Source organism: Hylobates moloch, unplaced genomic scaffold, assembly GCF_009828535.3.
Source record: "Hylobates moloch isolate HMO894 unplaced genomic scaffold, HMol_V3 SCAFFOLD_1, whole genome shotgun sequence".
NCBI lineage: Eukaryota > Metazoa > Chordata > Mammalia > Primates > Hylobatidae > Hylobates > Hylobates moloch.
In genome coordinates this window covers 198,624,319-198,649,646 of record NW_026652276.1, presented here as the reverse complement: position 1 = coordinate 198,649,646, position 25,328 = coordinate 198,624,319, and the positions used below count along the sequence as shown (strand labels likewise).

The 25,328-nt window shown below is 40.6% G+C and overlaps 1 protein-coding gene across 5 annotated transcripts in view; it reads left to right on the top strand.

Annotated features, from left to right (window-relative positions):
- The window catches only part of CTTNBP2 (cortactin binding protein 2), a 162,755-nt gene that overhangs the window by 111,560 nt on the left and 25,867 nt on the right, over window positions 1-25,328 (top strand). For all 5 annotated transcript variants that reach the window (XM_032761548.2, XM_032761549.2, XM_058426194.1 and 2 more), the window contains 5 exons: window positions 795-1,070; window positions 3,550-3,645; window positions 5,176-5,255; window positions 15,700-15,786; window positions 15,868-15,967. In XM_032761548.2, coding sequence (XP_032617439.1) covers window positions 795-1,070; window positions 3,550-3,645; window positions 5,176-5,255; window positions 15,700-15,786; window positions 15,868-15,967 — 639 coding nt within the window. The remainder of the gene's footprint in view (window positions 1-794; window positions 1,071-3,549; window positions 3,646-5,175; window positions 5,256-15,699; window positions 15,787-15,867; window positions 15,968-25,328) is intronic.

Below are 25,328 nucleotides of genomic sequence, written 5' to 3'. Positions count from 1 at the left end.
TTCAATGAACATAGAATATTTGGAAACAAACACAAGTAACTCATATACAATTCAGTCATGAGAACAGAAGTACATGGGAGTGCTACCCACTGCGCTGGAGCCTCAGTCAGAGAAATCGGAAAGAGCATTTCAAAAGTTCATTCCTACTACCCTGTTAACCATTTATCAAATACTTACTGGTATTTACCACATGAGAATATGTAAAATCTATTATAAAAGTAAGTTCATTTATTCTTCATACCAACTCGATGTACATTCCCTCCATTTTATGGAAGAAATTGGGGTACAGAGAGATCAAGGCAATTTACAAGAACACACATCTATAGGAGGCTGACCCTGACCCTGGGGCTCAACCCAAGGTCTGTATGATTCTCAGTTACTATCCTAAGCATCCCGACCTGTCCACCTATAACCTGCCTCATCCATGACATTATCTATAAAGGAAAGGAGAATATAGATAACTCAGGGTCAAGGGAGGGTTATAGTTCTTTCAGATTTTTTTTTTTAAATCTTGACAATCTTGCTGATGGGAAGGAGTTAATGAAATAGACAAAGCCAAAGATACAAGGAAAGAGTTCATGCAGCGTGCTTCCAAAGAAACTGAAGAGATTGGGAGACAAAAGTTTACTCCAGTGTAAGAACGTTCAATGTAATGTTATTTAATGAAATAAAATAGATATCCTTTGGTTTATATTTTTTAAATGTTTATATCTGCTTATTTTGTATAATAGTTTTGCTTTTTTTTTTTCTGTCCATATTTTTTTTAACTCCTAATTCTTTTACTCTTCTAACAGATGCTCTTAAAATACCCTTAAGGATTTCAGTGGGTGAGATTGAACCAAGCGACTATGGTTCTGATGACTTGGAATGTGAAAACACAATATGTGCTTTAAATATCCGCAAACAGACATCATGGGATGATTTTTCAAAAGCAGTGAGTCAAGCTCTGATAAATCATTTCCAGGCAATCTCTTCTGATGGATGGTGGAGTCTGGAAGACGTGACTTGCAATAACACCACTGATTCCAACATTGGCCTCAGTGCAAGAAGCATACGATCCATCACGCTAGGTATCAGCAGTCCTATGACGAAGAGAAAGTGAAATTTCTGGGTTTATTTTTGTTCGTGGGTTTCATAACCTGATTCTGAGTTCATTGATTAAGCACATCCTAAGCTTACTTGTGGCAGCTGCCAGTGCTGAAAAACTTGAGTATTCACAATGTAGCCATTATGTAATGTTGCCTGTTAATATAAAAATGCTTTTATGCCCCAAATAATACTCAAAGAGTAAAAAACATGAAAGCCCTTGATGAGGCTTTGTGATTGCACTTGCTGTTCTAGATAAATGCAAGAAACCAAACACCCCACAGCTGCTTGCTTTTGCACAAGTACTGAACACAGCTCAAAATTTGTTCTTGGGTTGGGCCAGGAGCACTGTAGTGCATTAGTACCTTACCTCCAGGACAGGTTTTCTGATGAAGTCTAGACTTGAAAGAAGCACTTTAATAAAGATATATTCAATGCTCCCACATGGGATGAATCAGGGTAGTAATTGGTTATTTCAATTTGATAGACAGCACAAAACAGATTCCACAGAACTTAAGAGATTTGCTTTCTGCTGAGCATAGTAAGCTCTCTGTAAATATTCGGTGTCCCTGATTAGTTCCTTTCTTCTTGGTCCAGGAGAACTACCATCTTTGGGAAATCTGCTCCTTTGCAAGGACTGTGTTGGGTGCTTATAAAAGGTCCTTTCGATGGTGTCATTTTATAGATAACTCCGTACAAGATGACTTGCTTGAGAGCACAGAACTAGTGAGCAAAGCAGACAGGATTCAAATCATATTCTGTCGGATAGAAAAACTTGTGTACTTTCAACAGCACCGTATTAGAAAAGAATGGTCCAAGGTTGAGGGATAAGTGGGCTTTTTACCATGGCTATTTATCTGTCAGATTATTATATCAGAAAGTGTTTTATTCTGTTTACCCATATATGCTTATTCACTTTCAAAACATGTTACTAGTTTTTGGAGAAGAGTATTCATGACAACTTGATTTTATGGATCTTTGGCATGATCATTAAAATTACTATTATTGGCTGGGCATGGTGGCTTATACCTATAATCCCAGTGCTTTGGGAGGATGAGGCAGAAGGATCACTTGAGCCCAAGAGTTCAAGACCAGCATGGGCAACATACTGAGACCTCATATTTACAAAACATTTTTTTTTTTAAATTAACTAGGTGCGGTCGCATGCACCTGTAGTCCCAGTTCCTCGGAGGCTAAGGTGGGAAGATCCCTTGACCCCAGGAGTTTGAGGCAGCAGTGAGCTATGATGCAGCCACTGCACTCCAGCCTGAGCCACAAAGACCCTGTCTCTTAAAAAAAAAAAAAAAAAAAAAAAAAGATAGAATTGTTATAATGTACTTAAAATTGTATTAAGAAATGATTCAGTTCTTAGGAACACATTTTGTCCACACATGGAGTATTACTCAAAATGTGGTTCTGGCCCAGGGTCTGATAAACAAAGTCAATACAACTGTGTTTTGAAGGAAATGGCCCTCCATCAGCCTTCGTTCAGCTAATGTGGAAACTGACAAAGGCAGATGGATATTCACTGCCAACAGATAAGTTTACCACTGTGAGCGGTGCATGCTAAGGCTTGATTACTGCAGTGTTCGTGCTTGTCTCAGAGGTATAGAGCACCCTAGTAGCATTTCACATCCAAAAATCATTGAGTTTTGTGGATAAAGGGCTTAGTTTAGTGCCTCGCTGTAATCACTTCATAATTGGTAATTATTAGTGTTATTATTGTGTGTATGTAAGTGAGTTTGCTGGATTCATAACCTAAGCTACATGAAGGGAACTTCAGGTCAGCAGATAAGCACAATTACAGGTGAGTGCGTGTATATTGGAGGCATGCTGAGAATAGATATTTAAGAATTGATCTGTGGAAGGAAGAGATGAAAACAAATACTTATTACCAATCACCCCCTAGGGAAGATACGTATGAAGTGGAACCCTTTCAGAACAAGAGTGAGCAGAGGGCCTGCAATGGGGGAAGGCCTGCCTTATTCTGAGCACCTGAAATTATCTTTTCTTTTTTTTTTTTCTGGAATCTAAAAATTTGCTGGAAAGAGGCTCAGGACCAGATCATAAATGATCTCGTATCTCACCCAAAGTGCTCAGGCTTTGAGAAACAAGCATTGGAAGAACGCTGAAACAGTTTTAGATTATGGACAGCTTTGTTCTTGAGAGCTTAACCCTAGAAATATTTGAGTGGATATATTTGCTTTCTAGATCTCTCCCTGAATCCCTCCTATGGGCTGCTTTGGAGAAGTCTGTAGATTGAAAGCCTTCCTTTCAACCTTCAACAAGAATTTCGTTAGGGAGCTAACCCCTTGTGTGGCCCTATATGTGTTCTGTACATGCCTTTGACAATTTAAGCTCTGAATTCCTTAGGGTTCTCACAGAGGAGAGCATATGTTTACCCTTGTGAGAAAAACCATTCATAAGCTGCCCTTGACATTTTATTTCATTTTTTGGAACCAGGAAATGTGCCATGGTCAGTGGGTCAGAGCTTCACGCAGTCCCCGTGGGACTTTATGAGGAAGAATAAGGCAGAGCACATCACTGTGCTTTTGTCAGGTAAGGATGTCCCTAACTAAGGTGACGTTTAAAGAGTGTTTGCTTCATGGCTGCCTCAGAGCACCAGTTCTTAAATCTTCACATTTCATCCCATGTCTTCCAGCCACACACATGTGACTTCCACCACTAGATAATTAGACATTTTTTAAAATGTTTGATTAAGGGGAGGAAAACTCAAAAGCTATGTTCTTGACACCCATGATGATATCTGTCTGGATCATTGATTCCTGTCATAATGATTGCATCACTCATTGGAAATAAACCAGAGGCCAAACTGGCATGCTGATAAGAGAGTGACAGAGACTGTGTTAAAAGAGAAATGTCTTGCCGGGCGCGGTGGCTCATGCCTGTAATCCCAGCACTTGGGGAGGCCGAGGCCGAGGCGGGCGGATCACGAGGTCAGGAGATCGAGACCATCCTGGCTAACACGGTGAAACCCCGTCTCTACTAAAAATACAAAAAAAAATTAGCTGGGCGTGGTGGCGGCTGCCTGTAGTCCCAGCTACTCGGGAGGCTGAGGCAGGAGAATGGCGTGAACCCGGGAGGTGGAGCTTGCAGTGAGCCAAGATCGCACCACTACACTCCAGCCTGGGCAACAGAGCGAGACTCCATCTCAAAAAAAAAAATTTTTTTTTTTTTTTTTTTACTGTGCTTAATAATGCTTAATGTGATTATTATAATGGTACAGGCTAATGTTTAGTGGGCACCTGCTATGTGCTAGACCCTGTTGTTTATAGCATAAGTATCAAATCATTTAATTCTCATAACCCAATGAGACATGCATTTCTGCTTATCCCTATTTTATACCCAAGGAAATTGAGGCTCTGAGAGATTGATATTCTTGCCTAAGGTCATGCTGCCACTAGGTGGTATAGGAATACTCAATTTCTCAGCCCTTGATGCTAAACAGCTATGGATTTCATCCTGTATTTCCCAAACTTGGGAATGGAGTCTGAAAATTCAATCTTAACTAATAAAGATTTATTTAATTACTTGAACTGGACTTACTGAAGTTTAAAGAAAAGTGTGAGGCTACCCCAGAAAATTGCTTTAGGCCCAATGTATTGAGAGAATGGCAGAACTCGCGGGGAGGGGTGGCGAGTATTGCCAATGGACTTAACAGTGGCCAAGGCTAAAGCTTTCTGAGGACTGCAATGATCTGTGATAACTTTTACTTATGAACTGTAAAACATTGAGCCCAGCAATCAGCAGATACTGGGCACAACGTTTGGGCTGGGATCAGGAGGCCCTGGCTGTGGTTGCTGGGAGGTAGGCGGGCATCCCAGGGGGTGGGGGAAGGAGCAGCTGGGAGCTCTTGGGAGGTCAGGAGCAGTGGCAGTTTATCAGCCAGAACAAAGTGTGACGATATTTTCACAACAGAAAGGCACATTGGTGCCTCCTGGCCAAATGTCAGCTCTGCCTACATAAGTCAACAAACACATTTATCTTTTATGACAGATTCTGTTGTGTTTTGATCATTTATATTTAACAAGGGAGTGCCCATTTTTCTTCGTCTGTCCTTTCCTACAGGTCCTCAAGAAGGCTGCCTCAGTAGTGTGACTTATGCCTCCATGATCCCTCTCCAGATGATGCAGAACTACCTCAGGCTGGTAGGTGGACACTGCTGGGTGGAGGCCTGTGTTTCCCATCCCTGCCACTGGAAAATTGGATGGCCCATTTTTATGTTTAAAGGAGGAGTGCAAGCTCCCCCACCCTGTGCTCTGACACCGTTACCTTCCCCACCAGCCCCCTCCCTGGCAGGCTGCCCCTTACGTAGTCTGGATTTCTGTCACTGTCATCCAGGTATCTAATGCCTGGATCCAGAGACCACCTGTGACCTGTGAAATATCATAATTTGGGCAGGAGCAGGATGTCTTCCTTTAACAAGGACTTGATGTCACGTAAATGATGATCAATATGGAAGGGAATGGCCACAAATATCAAGATGCCTTACTATAAACTTTTATAATTTAAAATTGAGTAAAGATGCTAGCATTAGTGAGAAGGTAAATTTGGCCACTTTAATGGAAACCAAATAATTACAGCTTAAACAGGATGGAAGTTTATTTTTCTCAAACATGTAAGTCCCAGCAGGTGAGAGGCCTGGGGAGGGAGAAGTGTCAGGGTGACCTCCCCAGGATCTCAGCACCCTTTCTCCCTGCTCCACTCTTCGCCGGGATGTTGTCTGTGTTGCTTGGTCAAAGGTAGTCACCACTCCCACTCCTGCTTCCTAGCTGGAAAGAGAGAGCCTGGAGGGCAAGCATTTCCTTTCAGGGGAATTGCACATGTCATTCCTGCTCACATCCCATTCAGCAGAACTTAAGACACCTGTCGGTGCCGAGCTGGGAAGTGGAGCCTTTTGCTGGGCAATTGTGCATCTACCTAAAACCAGGTGGTCTGTTGCTAAAAGGAAGAAGAAGAATATGATCATTAAAAGAAAGTAGCAAATTATAAATGTAAAATGGATAAATGTAATGCTTTGCATTCATTAAATACGTATTACATGCTAGGCAATATGCCAAGTGCTGTTATGACCTATTTATTCTTCAAAACATCCCTATGAGATAATTTCATCCATTTTATAGATGGAGAAACTGAACAGAGAGAGGTAAAATGCTCAAAGTCATGCATCTAGTAAGTGATGAAGCCAGAATTGTGCAAGTCTCTGATGTGTGTGAGAGCTATCTAAAACTAATACTACTGGTATAAAACATGAAACAATAATTTTGCTCTGTGCCTTAATTTAGATGACCTTTTTAAATAAATGAGTTGGAACTATGACCCTTGAGAAAAGTTGTTTCCATAGACTGTGAATTGATGCCTTTGTTTTCACCCCTTATGAAAAGAAGTATTCAAAACCATTCCATTGATCATCTAGCCAGGCTCAAAGTTAGGATTAGCTTTTGTACCAGCAGCCACAGTAGCAGAGAAACATTCAAAGCCTCACAATGTAGAAAAAGTGGATTCTCCTGAATCTGATACTTTCACTTCTTTGCTTTCCTCTTTGTCCCCCTTCCTAAAAGCATGAAAGTATGCCTGTGATGGGAAGGAGATCTATATCATTACTTGGCTTAAGTGAAGGTAGAAGGGTGTGATCAACTGGTTTTCAGGAATGTTAGCCTCAGGCTCTCAGTAGAATCAGCTGGTAGAACCACTCCCTTCTCTCCCCTTCCCCCTTGTCAGCTTCTCCATACAAGGCAAGGTTCTGACCCAGGGCTTTTCCTTCATCCGTTAAGATGATAAAACATAACTGCAAATTAGCGTTGACTAGCAAATCTGTAAAATGAAATGTCTACTAGTCACATTATATGTAAAATATTCCAAGTACACTTATGTATGTGTCTCCTTATACATAAGACATAATTTCACTACCAGTTAACAGCAAATCAGAGACCAAACACTGTTGTTGTTTCTATTCTGAATTCAGTGAGTGTACATAAAAGACTTTTTTAATCCAACAATTAACTCTTGAATGAATATAATAAAAATGTATCACTTGTTTCAGCAGTCACTGCAAAATTTAAAGTGACTGAGACAACAATATATCGTAATGGTTGTGAATGTTTTCTCTTCCATAAACAATTATAAGCCCCTTAGGAGCATAGGCCCTGTGTTACGCATTTTTGTGTCCTGTTACTTCAATTGCTTCCCAACTGTTTATTGAGAGCCTCTTCAATGCAGGTAATGTTTTAGAAACTGAGGATAGAGCTATGTATAAGACACATTCCCTGGCCTCATAGAGTTTACCTTCTAGTGGTAAAGAAGGCAGATTAAAAAAAAATCAAATGAATGAATGCATATGTAATGTGATGACCAGCACTAACACAAGTGTGAAGAAAAATAAAGCAGACAAGGAGATAAAGAGTGGGTGGAAGAGGAGGCAGAAAGCACTATTTTTAGATGGAGTTATCAGCAAAGATCTTACTATAGTGATATTTGGACTAAAAAACAAATGAAATGAAGGGAGTCGCCTTGTGGAGGGTGTTTGAGGTACAGGGAACCACAGATACAAATGTATCTAGGTTGACAGTGAAGTCTGGGAAATGATCAGAAACCAGATCATGCAGGAATATGGCAAAAACTTTGAATTTTACTCCAAGTGGATAGGAAGCCCCTGGGGGAATTTGAGCCAGAGAATGGCATAGCTTCTCAGTTCCACAAATCACTACAGGCACATTGATGTGTGTTGGGTTGTTGGAAATCTGTACAGTAGATATACAAATGTAGTAATAGTTGACTTTGTTTACCTTCAACTTTTATTTTACGTTCTGGGGTACATGTGCAGGTTTATTAAATAAGTAAACATGTGCCATGGTGGTTTGCTACACAGATCATCCCATCACCTAGATATTAAGCCCAACATCCATTAGATATTCTTCCTGATGCTCTCCCTCCCCCCAACCCCCACCGTGACAGGCCCCAGTGTATGTTGTTCCGCCCCCTCCACCATGTGTTCATGTGTTCTCATTCAGCTCCCACTTATAAGTGAGAACATGGGGTGTTTGGTTTTCTGCTCCTGCATTAGTTTGCAGAGGATTATGTCTTCCAGCTCCATTCATGTGCCTGCAAAGAACATGATCTCATTCCTTTTTATCGTTGCTTAGTATTCCATGGTGTATACGTACCACATTTTCTTTATCCAGTCTATAATTGATGGTCATTTAGATTGATTCCGTGTCATTGCTATTATCCATAGTCTTGCAGCGAACATATGTATGCATGTATCTTTGTAATAGAATGATTTATATTCCTTTGAGTGTATACCCAGTAATGGGATTGCTGGGTCAAATGATATTTCTGCCTCTAGAAAGAAATGAGGAGTCGCCACACTGTCTTTCACAGTGATTGGATTTACACTTCCACCTACAGTGTAAAAGTGTTCCATTTTCTCCACAACCTTGCCAGCATCTGTTATCTCTGGACTTTTTAATAATCACCATTCTGACTGGCGTGAGATGGCATCTCACTGTGGTTTTGATTGCATTTCTCTAATGATCTGATGTTGAGCTTTTTTTCACGTGTTTGTTGGCCACATGAATGTCCTTTTGAAAATTGTCTACTCATATCCTTTGCCCACTTTTTAATGGGTTTGTTTGTTTTCTTGTAAATTTGTTTAAGTTCCTTGTAGACTCTGGATATGAGACCTTTGTCAGATGGATAGATTGCAAAAATGTTCTCCCGTTCTGTAGGTTGTCTGTTCACTTTGATGATAGTTGCTTTTGAATAGCTAACTTTTTATTGAGCATTTATTATACACCAACCTCTGTTCTAAATATATGGATAATCTCATTTAATCTTTCTATGAGATAGATACTCCGTACAAGTTACATTTTACAGGTAAATAAACAAAGACTCAAAGTAATTTACCCAGCGTCTTCAGCAATTAAGTGGTGGGACCCAAGGAGTTGAAACTAGCCTTTCTGCCTACTCATGCATGTAATCATAGTTTATTAGCCTAGGTTATTAGCCTATTGATTAAGCGTTGCAGTACCAGTCATTACTATGTATGCAAATATATAAAATGCATGTGTTAAAACCCTTATGCAGAAAACCACATGTAGTGAAGACTTTAAATCAGGATTCTGTTTCTGTTTCTGTTTTTTAAAATGATGTTATTTTTAAATACTTTTATTGTTAAAAACAATACAAGTACATTTTAAATCTCCACCCTTGATTTAATAGGGGAAATATTCAACCCAATTGAGTTTTGAATCATTAGTAATTTATTGTAATTGTTGAATTTTTTGCATTAACTTAAACATTTCTTTGAGCCAGTTGCAATTTTTGTTAGGTTATTTGAAACCTCGTGTTTTAATAATTCAGTGACTATGAATAATTATGATATTAGAAAAAATGCTGGAGTTCGATCATCTTGATCTGAGCGCTTCTTTAAAATTAAGACTCTGAATGTCCAGTATGGGATCCTTGAGATTCTTCTACCCGTTTTTAATTCACTCCAATATGTGCCATGCCAGTCACTGAGAATCATCACTAGGAGAGCCTAGTTATTCTCCTTACATTCCCAAAATAAGTTTGCTACTTTCCCATAAAAATAAGGTTGTAAGTGATAGTTATGTGTCTAAGTCATCCCACAACCCTGGTAGCCTGATCTTTCTCAGGAAAGGGAGGAGCAAGCCTGGGTGAGGTCCTAGTGAAAGTGGGAAGCAGCCAGTTGCCTGATATGAGGAAGAGGTGGCTCTGCCACCAGTGGAACATTTGGCTTCCACAGCAGTAGTGGAAGAGGATCCTGGGCAGTAAATATCAGCCCAGAAAAGGTCTAAAGCAGAAAAACTTCATGAATTCCAGAGGCTGGCTGACAAGGGAGCAGTTATGTCTAAAAGTTCCATCTTATAGTTTTATGTTTTTAAAATAGCTGTAATACCCAAATTATTATGTCTGTATCAATAAATGGGGACCTGTCTGTATTTGAAGTTAGTAACCCAGTCTGCTATGTATGTGAACTGTAATTTCTCTTAAATTCCTATTACTCTTATACCTATTCTTTAAAAGGGACCTCAATAAATGATTAAAATGCTCTCTACCGTGAAGAACTCCAGTTTTTTGTATTCCAAATGCTGGATGTACCAATATTGTTTGAGGAAATTTTATGTTAATGAATAGGCCGTAATTGTGCCATCGGTGGCTCTAAAGTCACAAGTAAATTAGTTATTTAAAATCAGGCGTCAGATATGGGTGGAATGGAATTTGTGGCTATAAAACATGTGATTTTAACGATTCCAATTTTATTGGCTCCATAATGCCCTTTTATTTTTCTTTTTTGTTTAGTCAGCACAAGCTGGCCTAGAACTGTCTCTGGACAGAAGCTTCTTTTCCTCAGACTGTGTGTGACAAGTGAAACTGCAAACAAAACTTGGAATTTATTGCTTTAAAATGCCACAGCTCTGCAAACACATTACAGGTGCCACATCAACAGTAGTGGAGATCACAGCTCTTCTGGTAAACCCCATTCTGCAGGAGAGCATTGTGGAGCGAAAAAAATAGAGATGCATGGTCCATTGTTGAGGTCACTTGTTTCCATTTAATCCAGAATCTGTTTCGCTCACAAAGCACTAATTGACATGTGATGAGCTTCCTGAATAGTCTGTGAAGACACAAGAATAAAAGGGATTGGTACCAATTGTGATAATGAGGCCAGTGTCCCTTTATCAATAAGCAGAAATGTCACACTATAAATGTGCACTTAGGGGATAATTCTGGTAACTACAATTAAGACTGTAATTTTAAAAGTTGTGTTTGATCTTGTTCAAAGAACAGATCTCCTTTCAATACAATTAGAATATTTATACCCCTCTTTCCCCAAAAGATCTGCCTATGTATCTATCTTTAGAGCCCTCTGCTGGAAGCATGGAGTATATATATTCATTATACCCAAGATCTTGATATTTGGAGAAATATAATATGATAACTTCAAAACAATATGTAATGTCTTAGCAAAGCTTTGCATGTTTGCCCCGGTTCTGATAGAGTAACAGGTTCCCAGTAATTAAGGTATTTTTTTGTTGTTGTTCAGAATTTAAATGGTAGCCAACATGACTCTATCATTTGATAACAGAATACCATTTACAAAAAATTGGTAATACCCGAAATGAAGAGAAACCTACTAATGAAATGCATGCATTAAAATGTACGAATGACCTGGAAGTATTTGTTTTTCTCTTTACCTACCTAATTCATTTATTTATTTATATTTCTACTTCATCCCATGAAGGACATTAGACTATGTAAATGCAAAGGGCTTACATCTAGTGAATGGCCTTTTCAGTGAAATTTTAAATTGAATGTTTCTTGCATGTGTCTCCTAAAAACCTACAGTCTGAGAACAAATGAAGTGTTGCAACTAAAGACAGCTTCTTTATGAAGTTGGATCTCTTTATGCTATTTGATTTCAAAATTTATCTTAAGAAAGTGTCGGCAGTTTGACAGGATGGCCATAATGAATAGAGCACTCTTGTTTTCAGAAGTGAGACAAGATTAAATAGCCACGCTAGTTGAAAATCTCTGGGGTAAATCTTGAAAATCTTTAGTCTGTTTATTTTCAGTAAATCTTAAAAATCGGTATCCTGTTTCACTGGTATGAAATGATACATTACTTGTGAAAAAAAATTCTACCCAATAAATCATAGCAATTTGGAATTAATTTGGAAAGCTCAAGAGCTCTGGTTTAAAATTTCACCTGGCTAGCAAATTGTGTACCTAATAGACAATTTCCCACTAAAGTACTTTTGAAAATTGACAAAACCTCAGTCACAGAAAAATAGAACTGAAGTCTCTCTCTTTCAAGAATCTGGAAGCATTTTCTACTATCATTAAGACTAATAAAGTATTAGGCCCACTTATGTGAGGCTTACCTGAAATTAGGTAGGAAATCATTATCATCCTTCCCCTACCATCTTCCTGGTGATTAAAAAAAAAAAAAAAGATTTATACCAGTTAGAAAATTGGGCGTTTATCCTTTACCGCATAGTCTCTGCCTTTTGCAGCACTGTGATATTCTCCTCCACTCCCAGGAGGCCTTTCTAGGACTGCGGGTCCTAGAAATACCTGAACGAAAAGTTGGTGGGGATTAGTGAGACTGTGCTACATCCCAGGTGGTGGATTCTCCATAAGCACTCAGCAGGGATGGAGACAGGAGCTGCTGAGCTGCGGCGCGTCCTGGAACTGTGATTTATCTTCATGCATTGTCTGCTGTGTTGGACAGTAGGAGTTCATTCCACTGCAGCCATTGCTAGACCCAGGAGTTTAACCAGCAACTGCAGACACCAAGTTTTCATCCACCCACTGACCCAAGAAGGAGATTCAGCCACCCAATTTGTGGACAGCCAGTGAAGCCAGTGGTGGTCCACACATCCTGCTTTCTTGCAGAATTCTTCCTCTGGTTTCATAGTACATAAACGAATAATAACAAATTAACCGTATACCTCTGGAAGAATGCTGCAGAACAGTTTTCAGTCTGCAAACTCAGGGAAGAACACACCCTTAAAATTATTTGCTAATGTCTTAGTCCATTCAGGCTGCTGAAACGAAATATCATAGACTGGGTGGCTTATAAACAACAGAAATGTATTTCTCAACAGTTCCAGGATGTGGAAAGTTCAAGATCAGGGGGCCAGCAGACTCAGTGTCTGGTTAGGGCCTGTTTCCTAGTTCACAGATGGCACCTTCTCATTCAATCCTCAAATGGTGAAAGGGGAAAGGGGTTCCCCTTAGCCTCATTTATAAGGGCACTAATCCCTCCTAACAACCCCAACTCCTAATACAATCACCTTGGGGGTTAGAATTTCAATATATGAATTGGGGCCAGGGGAAGCAAGACAGAATTGGGGCCAGGGGAAACAAGACCACAGCAACTAGGAAAAACAGAAAAAGTTTGAAAAATTATGTTCTTTGTCTACAGAATGCAATGTGGTAGACTATGAAAGCAGGGCAAGAAAGTCATAGTAGAATCTGGGCTTAGATTACAAGGAAAAGTTTTAGAAAGGAGATGGGTGAGGTAAGGAACTACAAGAACAATTGAAAATGCAATGGCATAAAGTTGCACTTGACTACAGAGAACAGAAGTGAGATCGTGAATATTCTTTTGCTTGTTGTGCAAGACTAACTTGAGCTCTCTCAATGCAAAAGAAGACAGAGCTATGATGATGAGATAAGATGACAGATACAGAAAACAGAGAACTTAAGCATTATAGGTGTTCATTGTAGTTAAAGAGAACTAGAAGAGGAGAAATTACCAAAAAATTGGACAAAAATGTCCTAATCCAAAAAAATTATGACTATGCATATCAAAAGGACTTACCATGTTCCATTTAAGATTGGGAGAAAGAGGCTATAACTAGACATATCTGGGCAACATTTTTTAATAATAAGTACAATCTGTACATCGCCCAGGCTTCCCCATCTCATAAGTATAAATGAAAACATATTATTCTTCAATAATTATTATTTAATAATTACCCCAGCAGACTTGTGGCCCCATTGCCTTACTGCGTAGAGGCAGAACCTCAGCAGCACTTTCTAGGGTATTCTTTCCTGTGTCTAGGGGGAAGTTCCTACTCCAGGTTTGGTCCTTGCCTACACCTTCATCGTAAGCCTTTTATTGAAGGTGTACTAATAATTGAATAGTATTCCAACTCAGAGAATATTACTGGAGGCTACCAGACATGATGTCTTTCAGAGCCTAAAACCCAGTCCCAAGCCCAACATTAAGGAGCCCCTTAAAGGACCACCACCCTCTTAGCTCATGGTCTGAATCCTGGTGGTCATGCCTGGCTTTCCTCCACTTCCCAGAAGTGCTCACCGACCTTCCTTAGTCTCCTTAGAAGTTAAACCTCATGTCTTTTTTTTTTTTTTTTTTTTTTTTTTCCCTTGAGACAGAGTCTCGCTCTGTTTCCCAGGCTGGGGTGCAGTAGCACGATCTTGGCTCACTGCAACCTCCACCTCCCAGGTTCAAGCAATTCTCCTGCCTCAGCCTCCCAAGTAGCTGGTATTACAGGTGCCCACCACCACACCTGGCTAATTTTTGTATTTTTAGTGGAGATGGGGCTTCACCATATTTGCCAGGCTAGTCTTGAACTCCTGACCTCAAGTGATCCTCCCACCTTGGCCTCCCAAAGTGCTGGGATTAAAGGTGTGAGCCGCCATGCCCAGCCCAAAGCTCAAGTCTTAAAGGCCTAGGGTAAGGAAAAAGTTAGCTAATCTCTTATGCTAAGAGCTTTTCTTCAAGCCTTCCTTTTATATCCCACAATCTGCCTCCCTGTAATGATGGACTGGAGCATTTTTACTATCCTGCCAGAAGTACATCCCAGCTACCATAAAGAATGGGTCTTTTCCTGTGATCTCAAAGGGACAACCTCATCAGAGTACAAGAGAGAGACAACACAGATATACACACACGTTCTTACGTTGTCCTGTTCTAGATTATAGAGAGAACAAACTCAAAACTTCTCTAAGTCTGGGTGGCTCAGTCTTCACATATGAGCAATACCAACTGGATCAGTTAGGTTGGAGCCTCACCTGTCCAAGTTCTTTCCTGCAAGACCATGCTGCAAGACCAGCTTTCCATTAAGAAAGCTTCTCCCAAGCATGTGTGCTGGGCAGAGGGCAGGGGTGTCAGCCCTGGGATGACAGAAGTGGGAGGCTGACTTTCCTCTCTACATTTTTCTCAAGACATCGCTGCCTTTGCCCTGTGTAGATGATAATTGCCTTTCCATCCAAGTGCATCTCCGTGTTCTCAGGTGAGGTATCCTTATACACGAGGATAAAGTTTAAAAAAAAAAAAAAAAAGCATCCAGGCAGGAGATTTTCTTTTTGACAAAGCAAAAGTAATCCATCTCTACCTAGATTTCTTTAAAACACTGAATTCCAGAATGGAATAATATATAAAGTTGATCTGAGTTTTATACACATCAAAACATCTTTTACCTAAGAAGTCAACACAAAGACATTCTCTGATATACAACAACTGTAAAAATATTACACTCACGTACCCATCTTTTAAACATACACACACACACGCAGCCACTATGCAAAGAAAAAACTGGAAGAAAACAAAAATATTTACAGTGACTGTGGGTGCTGACACTCAGTAATTTTTTGTTCTTCTTTATATTTACCAAAATTTCCATAATGAAATGCATTACTGTTTTAACCACGAAAAAGATAAATAAGCATTGACAAAATTCCACATAAAGAGCATCTGCAAAGGATAATATAGAAAAAGTTACAGAATTTCTGGAAGGGACAAAATGAACTTGGAACTGTGTTTCTCAGCTACCCTGCAGACCCTCGCTATAGAAAATAGAGGGAAAAAATGTGTTTTTTTAATAAAGTGTCAGCTCTGCTAAGTACCCTTTGCCCATGTTTCACATTCAAATGAGAGTACACGTGTCCAGTGAATAAAGTTAATCTCTAAAATATTGTTTTTAATCTTTTGAAAGTATGAGGACAATCAAAAAAGAATTCCACACCTGTGTACCACTTTGTTTCTCTCATCAATTTAGCATCTTCACCCTAGGTCTCTACTTGGTTTGTTAATAGGTTGAGCAATATCATAATGTCATTTTCCATGGCCCAGAAGGAAGCTTGCAAGACTACATAGTACGTCAGCTTGCACTCTGCCTGAAGGTATTGATTATTGTATATCATCTCCTTTTCTTTGAAAATTGGCAAGTGCATAGAACTAATCACCCTATTTTCTTATCACAGCACAGACAAATGACTGCAGGATTCTCCTGTGAAATAGTGAGAGCTGAAGTAGATGCTGGTTTTTCCAAGGAACAGCTACTAGACCTGTTCATCAGTAGCGGTAAGAACATTTCAGCAAATTGCCTGTGATAACCTAAAGGCATGCTCTTCAATTATGCCATTAAGAGAAAATACACTGTGTTGCTTGGGGATACATTTAAGATAACTTTAATTATTCAGCAGCTGTGGGATAAACACTTGCAAAAATTATCTTCATGTGTATATTATTGCATTTGTTGAGCATCCTGCATTTTTTTCTTCTTTTTGTTATCTTTTGTTATTTATCATTAGTTGTTGCTACATACTGTCTTACTGGCACTAGTGGTATACCAAGGGAGGAGGTGGTAGGAGCAGGTTCACCTTAGCTGGACTAGGTGTTGCATCTTTGATGCTGTTTAGAATTGCTGGAGCATGGTGGTGATACACAGCAGATTGACTTTTTAGTAAATTTTATTACTTATAAATTCTCTACAACAAATACATCCCTTAGTGCTGCACCTGGGGCCAACCGCTTTCTCTGCCTCGCTCTTGCTATGCCATTGACTGGCACTTAGTGAAATACATCACGTGCACTAATTAACTCATTCAGTCTCCACAACAGCCCTATGCAAGTAGGTATCATGATTTCTACTTTCAAAGGTGGGGAAAGGGTCACAGAGAGGTCCAGTAATTTGTCACAGCTATGTAGTAGCAGCACCAGGATTAAATATATTTATTAATGTAATGTTATTAATGAGTTTTCAATCTTAGGTTCCAGGGTCTAATACCCCAAGTTTCATCACAGGTGGAATTAGCATAACCCTGCATTGCATACTGTAGAATAGCATAACTAGTGACTCTGACACAAAACTGAAATGGACCAGACTTTAGTCTCCTGGGGCTCAAAGCCACAGAGACCCCTGGGGAAGGCGCGAAGGAAGCAGTTGTAAGATCGGAGAAGGATAGGTTGAAATGCAAATTCAAAATCTCTGTTGGGGAGGGGTGCTTCTGTATCTTGTGGCCAGGGCAAATGTAGACCAGGCTTAGGAAGATAGAAATTACCTATGCTTTTTGTTTTTTTTGTTTTTTTAAAGACAGGGTCACTGTGTCACCCAGGCTAGAGAGTACAGTGGCGTGATCTCAGCTCACTGCAGCATCGATTTCTGGGGCACAAGCTAAACTTCCACCTCAGCCTCCTGAGTAGGTAGGACTACAGGCACGCGCCAGTACTTCCAGCTAATTTGCGTGTGTGTGCATTTTTTGTAGACAAAGAGTTTGCCGTGTTGCTCAGGCTGGTCTTGAACTCCTGAGCTCAAACATTCTGCCTGCCTTGGGTCTCCCAAAGTGCTGGAATTACAGGCGTGAGCCACCGTGCCTAGCCAACACTTTCTAAGTCAACACTTTCTAAGTCAACAGATGAATAGATAAAGAAAATATGATACATGTACACAATGGAGTGCTATTCGGCCATAAAAAAAAGAATGAGATCCTGTCATTTGCAACAACACGGATGGAACTAGAGATCATTATGTTGCGTGAAATAAGCCAGGCACAGAAAGACAAACGTCGCAGGTTCTTAATTATTTGAGGGATCTAAAAATCAAAACAATTGAATTCATGGAGATAGAGGGTAGAAGGATGGTTACCAGAGGCAGAGAAGGGTAGTGTGGGGTGCTGGGGGGTAGGTGGGGGTGGTTAGTGGGTACTGAAAAAATAGAATGAATGAGACCTACTGTTTGATAATGACTATAGTCAGTAATAATTGTACCTATAGTCAGTAATAACTTAATTGTACATTGTAAAATAACTAGAAGAAGGTAATTGGATTGTTTGTAACACAAAGGATAAATGCTTGAGGGGATAAATGTACCCCATTCTTCATGATGCGATTATTTCACATCGAATGCCTGTATCAAAACACCTCATATACACACAAATATATACACCTACTATGTATCCACAATTTTTTAAAATTTTTTTAAAAAGAAATGAAATTATGAGGCAGGTTTAAGGAAGCACTGAGGATTTCACTGAGGATGCCACAAACCTAGAAGCACATTTTAGGGGCAGGAAAATTCCAGTAGAATCTGAATATCACTGGCTAGTACAGGCCAGTCTTGGGCTAGAACTTAGTGAAAGTTAGCTACAGAAAGCTGTTTTTTTCTGATAATGTTACTGATCGTAGCTAACATTTTGTAAGCTCTTACTCTGGTAGGCCCTATTCTTTCTTTCTTTCTTTCTTTCTTTCTTTTTTTTTGAGACAGTGTCTCACTCTGTCACCAGGGCTGGAGTCTGGTGGCGCAATCTCGGCTCACTGCAACCTCTGCCTCGCTGGTTCAAGCGATTCTCCTGCCTCAGCCTCCCAAGTAGCTGGGACTACAGGCACTCGCCACCACACCCAGCTAATTTTTGTATTTTTAGTAGAGACGGGGTTTCACCATGGAGGCCCTATTCTAAACACTGCACTTATTAACTCACAACTTTCTGAGGCAGATACAATCCCATCCCTGATTTATAAACATGAAAACACTTGAGATAAAAGGTTAAGTGTCCTGCTCAAAGATCCCACGGCAAGAACATAAAACGGAACTCAAACCCCAACAGTCCAGCTCCTAAGCCTGACCTTAATCACTACTGGCTTTAAAAATGCCCCAGTGCCAAAATATCTTTTTTCCCCTGTTGTCTAACAAAAGTCTCCCTCATTTTTTCAACTTTCAGTCTTGCTTCTTCTCAAAGTAAGAAGCTGAAGTATTTTGTGCTCACCCTATGGGGGTAGATAGCAATCACAGACTGAATTCTGCTCTAAGCTTAGAGAGCTAAGAAAACTGGAGTGCAATGAACAAGGTCACGAAGGATGCAAAGGTGACCAACTCAGCATTTCTAGATCTGTGGTGGGCATCTTCTTAAAAAGAGCTGCTCTTCCTAATTTCCCAGTTTGGAGAGTGGCCCTTGTCTCTTGGCTCCCACACTGGAAACTCAGATCTCATTGGCAGGCTTGAAAACCTCAATGCCCCCAAGTAACAACAAGCCACAGGAAGAGGTGAAGCAGGCTGGGTGGGGCTGCAGGGAGAAGGAGGCATGCCCCCATCTCCAGGAGGGGCAGCAGCTCTCAGAACCAGCTGTTTGTTGCTGACAGAATTGTAGGTCCAGTGTCGTCCGGTCTTGTGACTTTCAGGAAGAAGCCAGAAATCCAGGTTTTTATGTAAAAACTTTGGGGTTTTGTTCTTTCAATATTGCTAACTATTCTAATTTTTAAAAGCAATATGAGAACCATATGGAACCCCAGGTGCTCTCATTTGTGGCCCCCTCACCCTCGTCCCACAGTCCATCATCACATCCTGCCAGTCAGTCTCAATCGGCTTTTTAAAATTCATTTCCATCAGCACCATCTTACTTTATGCCCCTCTTTCCTGGAACTCCTCGCTTTTGCGTAAACGGTTTCTCTGTCTCTTGTTTCTCCTCCCTGAGCATTCTTCACAGGCCAGCAGACCTCTGATTAAAATCCCTGTGATTTCTGCCCCTCCCCATCCCACATCTCTCCATTGCCCAGTGAACTAGGTCGATGCTGTTCAAGGCCTTCTGTTCTGGGGCTTTCATCCACCCGATTTGCTGATCTGACCCTTTTAACATAGATACCCATGCTCCAGCAGAATGGGATGTTTCTTCCCTATGTATCCTTTGCTTTTCCACTCTGCATGTCTTTGCTCATGCTGCAGTTTCCACTAGAATTAAGGAGTAAACATGTCAATGCCTCTCATCCCACAGACACCATGGCTACCACGTGGCCGGTGTGATGCAGAGTAGTCTGTTATAGACTAGTGATTAAAATAGACACAGTCTCTGCCCTTCTGGAAACTATAGAAAAAGCCTCTGTCGAAATTCTTTAAGGACACCTCAAATGAAGCTTCTGTGATTCACTCCTTCTGGTAAACAGCAGTGGATTTTATTTATACTTCTGGGCTCTACCCAACTGTATGTCAAGACAATGAGGGTATTATTTGGGGTTTTGCCTTGTCCCACACACATGTTATATGATGAGCTCCTTGAAGGCTAGCACTTTAACTTATTCTTCTCTTAGCTTGTATATAAATTGTCAATAATTATTTGTTGAATAAATTGGTGAATTTTCTGATGCAAGAAATAGCATAGGCAAAGAAAAAGAGAATTCTTAGTTCAATTCAGGTGGCAGCAAGTAGAACTTGCTTAGAGTCGAGGTAGAAAAAAGTAAGATTAGGGAGACAGGCATTGATAAGGGATAGAGAGACGGGCATTGATAAGGGAGTCATTGATGACTAGGCACAGAGAATAATTTGGATTTTAAAAAATGAAGTGTTTGAACAATAGACTAAGGACAAAATACTCCACTCTAGGTTCAAGAAGGAAGAGTAGGAAATGGTATGTCGTCTCCAAATACAGAATAAAAATCCTTCTATACCCTTCATATCACATGACTGTGGTTTGTTAAGGAGGCTGCGAATGCATATTATAATTGGGTCAAATATTCCTCAGTGCAAGGTATGGAATTGGATTAGTAAGACAGATACTTTTTAAAATTGCAAATGATCGTCAGCAGTAAAGCAGAAAAGAAAATTCATACAGAAGGATTTTTATTCTGTATGTAGCTTAGTAACTTATAAGTATCAATATCTTTCTTCACTTTTTAATAATAAAACTATGATACAAATACAAGGTTCATCTGCTAAGACCTTGACTGCAGTTGCCCAAGTTAGCAAGGTGAGCATAATCACTTCCTGTCTGCCTCACTCCCCATATCTAGGCAGTCCCTAAGCTCTGTGGAATCCGCTTCCTCTGTCTCCTCCTCCTGCTCTCCATTCCCCCTATCACCTATTATTTCTTGTTCAAGGCATTGTAGAGGCCTCATCATTAACCTTTTGTATTTCCTCTGGTCTCACTCCCTCCGTGGGCCCTCCACAAGGCATCTGGGGGCTCACTGGAGGATATAAAACCATTCAGAGAGTTCCCTGCTGTTATACTCCCAAGGCTCCAGAATGAAAGCTAAAGCTCTCAGAATCTACACCAGGAACATTGTGGACAGGCCCCTCATCCTTGCCCTGCCGCAGTTCACCCTCATCTCCTAAAACCTACTCTACCTCCACCACCATCTTCTCGGTAGGACCCATGCTGTGGACTGGAGGCTGATGAAGACGTAGAGGAGAATTAGAATCAACAAGGACACCAGAGACTTCAGAGCAGTACAAGGGAACTCCTGCGAGCCACAGGGAAGGATCCATCGACAGGCATGGCGTCAGTTCTTTCACTGTGCGGAAAGCATGCAGCAGGGAATGATCCTTCAGTCAAGAGGCGATGGATGAGGCCACAGGGTAGAGAAGTCAGAGATCTGGATGGAGGAAAGGGGTTTTCTAGGCTGTTCCACTCAAGCGTTTAGAATAATGAGCATTATAGGGATTATCTATCAGCTACTCTCTTTTTTCACCAAAAACTGAAGTGATTAAATGGTAAGTACAATTGAAGAGTACACTGATTCCTGAGGTATTCCACACGTACTCCTGATGGTTAACCTTATTTTCTCTAAAGAGAGAGCCTTAAACTATGTGGATTGAACGGGGTGAGAATGCTGAACTTCTGTCTTCCACTGAGCACAGCACACATTGCCTTATGTGTTCCTCTGTACGATGCTGTAGAAGAAAGCCAGGAAACAGGCACAGAAAAGAGTTAAAGAAGGGTGTGAGCAAAAAGGGCAGAAATGAAGAGTAGCAAAAGTATTTTAAATAATTAGCTTTAAGAATCTGAAACTTAAATGGAGATTAAAATGGTGCCAATGAAGAAAAGAATAGAGAACAAAAGACCATTTCAAAGAAAATGACACAGCACTTATTCTAGCATAAATTACTTTGTGTTTATTTTAAAATAACATTTCCTTCTCATATTCCCTTTCTTGAGAGAGGGTCATGTCATATGACTCTGATATTTGGTAAGGAGGCTGTGAATGCATATTAGAATTAGGTCAAATTTCTCCTCAGTATGAAGTATGGACTTGGGTTAGCAAGATGATACTTTTTAAAATTACAGTGACTGTAAACAGTAGAACAGAAAAAAATTTAAACACTAGATGGGTATTTTAAAGTAATACTCTGAATTTTTCAAGGGAACTTTGCTTTGTAAAAGTAATGAGGATAGGGTTGCTGTTACAATAGGAGACTTTGACAATTGGAGTCTCCAGAAATGAGTTTACCTCCTTGGACCCTGCATGCCTGGAGACTCTTTAAAGGCTTGCCCTGTGCTTCCCACTTGGCCTCTCAGAACATCGTTCCTCCAGAGCCCGGGGTTTAAGGGCACATGGAAAAGTGGGGCTGTTTTCTGTCCTCAAAGGGGAGATTATAGACTCGGAGTCAGTCACCTACGACACAAAGCAGGTTGGGTTTAGCTACAAATGCAATATGCTAATTGTTTTTAAACTGATAAGTTTGGCTGCAGAATTCACTCTCTGAGACTTTAAGGATGTACAAAACTGGGATGTAGCCCTGAGCATCACAAAGGCAGTGTCCAGTTAAAATTACCAACCTGCAGGAGAGGAGCAGGGCTGAGAGAGCCTATGAAGTTGGAAGAAAAAGGTCAAAAAGAGCAGACTGGTTTCAGAAATAGCGTTTTGAAGTAGCACAAAGCAAAGGGAATTCAAATGGTTGACTTTTTGGCAGTAGGTATAAAGGAACCTGTAGCTGTAACATGGAGTGCGTGGCCTTCTTTCACCTCTCCATAAGCCCTGATCAGAGACCGGTCGATCCTTGAAACTGTAATGAGTTCCTGCTTCTGTGGCTGGTTAATATTTTAGACCTGAAACTATGCAGAATAACCTGAACTATACACATACTATTTCTCAACTAAAATAAAATTCACCTTTGCCCCACCTTGACGAAGGATGTTGAGCTTAAGTGGTCAGATGGAAAAGTAGGTACTAATGAAAAACTGAGGCAATGAGGCAAGCGAATGAAGACAAAGCTTTTCCCCAAAGAAACCTGTGCTGTTTGACCCTTGATTCCTACTTCATGGGAGACTAAGATAAAGATGAAGTGGAAAGATAACCCAATGCTTATGTATAGCAACCCTTCCCCCTTTTTGTCTAGGGCACAAACTGTCCATTGAATGTGAGAGGTATTAGGTCATTAGCAATACAGTCTTTGCTTGAGGACCCAGGAGAATGAGCATATGGCCTCTTTCCAAGAGACCCCAGCATGCCTGAAAACTCATTTATTTTATCTCCAGCCTGGATCCTTCCTCGATGCCCTCACCCTCATGCCCCACCACCTGCTGGGCATCGGAGAAGCAATGCTTCACTCATCAAACACGTCAAGCCTGAAACATAATGCATCACCACCACCTCCTCCCCAAGTACATGCTTGGTCATCTGCTCTCTGCCTCCATTAACCGCTCAGCCTCTTCTCTGGTGGAAACCTCAGAGTCGTCTCCAGTATTTCCTCTCTGCCCCTCTTTCAATAAGTCAACCACTGAGATTTACTGATTTGGTCTCAAAATGCCTTTTCATTCTGTGCCTTGGTCCTGGGTGAGGCTCCCATCATCTCTTTCCTTAACCATAGCAGTAAGAGTCTAGGAGGTGTATTCTACTGTGTCTTTCCTCCTCAGCCAATTCTCTGCACCAGCGAAGATCTCAGAGCAGGAGTCAAATCCTGTTTATCCCCCTATTTAAAGACTTCCACTGATTCCCAGAACCAGTAGCTCCCTCCCAACAAGACATTCTGGGTCTCTACTTTTCATTTTTGGCTCGGTCCTGAGACTTCATATTAGCAAATCTCGCCCCTGGTTGCACATTCCAGTCACTAGAGAGCTTTTATGAAATCCCAGTGCCCCAGGCCCAGCACAGCGCAATTAAATCAGAATCGCTGAGAATCACTGGGGATGGGTCCAGCGATTCATGCAGCTCAGGATGAAGATGCAGCCTGCCTTCCGCAGCTGTGACTGCTGGGCCCCCTGCCACTCTTGTGGCTCCACCCCAAGTTCCCAGCCCTGGCCTGACTTGCTATATGGATCAGCTTTGAGCTCACCATGATGCCGCTTTTGTGACTATTCTGACCTTGATCTGATGCCGTATTCCCTTCTAGAATTGAATCCTGCCCAGCCTCCATTCTTTGGCCAGTGCCATTTCTTAAACTTAGTTTAAAATGCTGGCCGGGTGCAGTGGCTCACACCTGTAATCCCAGCACTTTGGGAGGGTGAGGTGGGTGGATCACGAAGTCAGGACTTTGAGACCAGCAGACGAACATGGTGACTCCCATCTCTATTAAAAATACAAAAAGTTTTTTTTGTACTTGGCATGGTGGTGTGCACCTGTAATCCCAGCTACTCGGGAGGCTGAGGTGGGAGAATCACTTGAACCCGGGAGGTGGAGGTTGCAGTGAGCTGAGATCACGCCATTGCACTCCAGCCTGGGCAACAGAGCAAGACTCCATCTCAAAAAAATAAATAAAATGCTACACACCCCCAGTTAGAATGAGTCACTTCTGGCATGCCACAGCACTCAGCATCCAGTACCTGTAGCAAAGAGGCATTGGATAAACATTTGTTGAAATGCAAGGAAATATTCCTTCCTTCAGATACATTCTGGCTGGCTGCAGCAGCTTCAGAGCCACTTAAACTGGCGATGCACTTAACAGAAATCAGGGAAAAACTGGAGACTTTCAGTCCTCAGTTACAGAAAACCAGATACATAAATCATCAATCCTGTGTGTTTTTTTAATCACTGAATTAAAAATGTTTGTTAGTTTTCCATTGTTGTTTTAACCAACTACAGATTTCTCATACTTCCACAATACATCTATTTCTGAAATAACATTTGAACCCAAAGAAACATAGAATTTTAACATTCTTTACCAAACAGCTGTGTTGAAAGGGATCTGACACACACTAGATGCTAGTGTTAACAGCCCTCCACAAGTACAACTAGATTGAGAGGTGGCTGTGATTATTTCTAGCCTTTTAGTTTTTAAATTTTCATAGCATCCAGAAAAGCCATTTCTGTCTGAGAAGAGATTCATTTACAATGTTCAAGGAGTTCTTTTGAAAATGAAAATGCATTGTGTCTATAGTAACAAGAAGGAATTGAGAATATACTATCATGAATATTTGTAAAAAGTATACTATTTGGTATGTTACTCTCAAGTATCCTAAACTGGTCTCTTTTCAAGGTTAATTTGACTAAAACTGTGGCATCTTAGAATCTTCAAGAAACTAAAGTGATTTTATTTTGTAATTGATTAGTATATGGGAAGTGCCATATATAATACATTTTAACTAAAATATTAATAGTTTTTGCTTAGTAGGTGCCAGGTACTGTTTTAAGTATGTTTTGTGCCCTTATTCATTTCCTATATATAATATTAATTTTTCATTTACTTTTCTAGCTTTCATTTTGGGTTGACAGGAAGTCAGTCCTTCCCATCCTGAGTGAA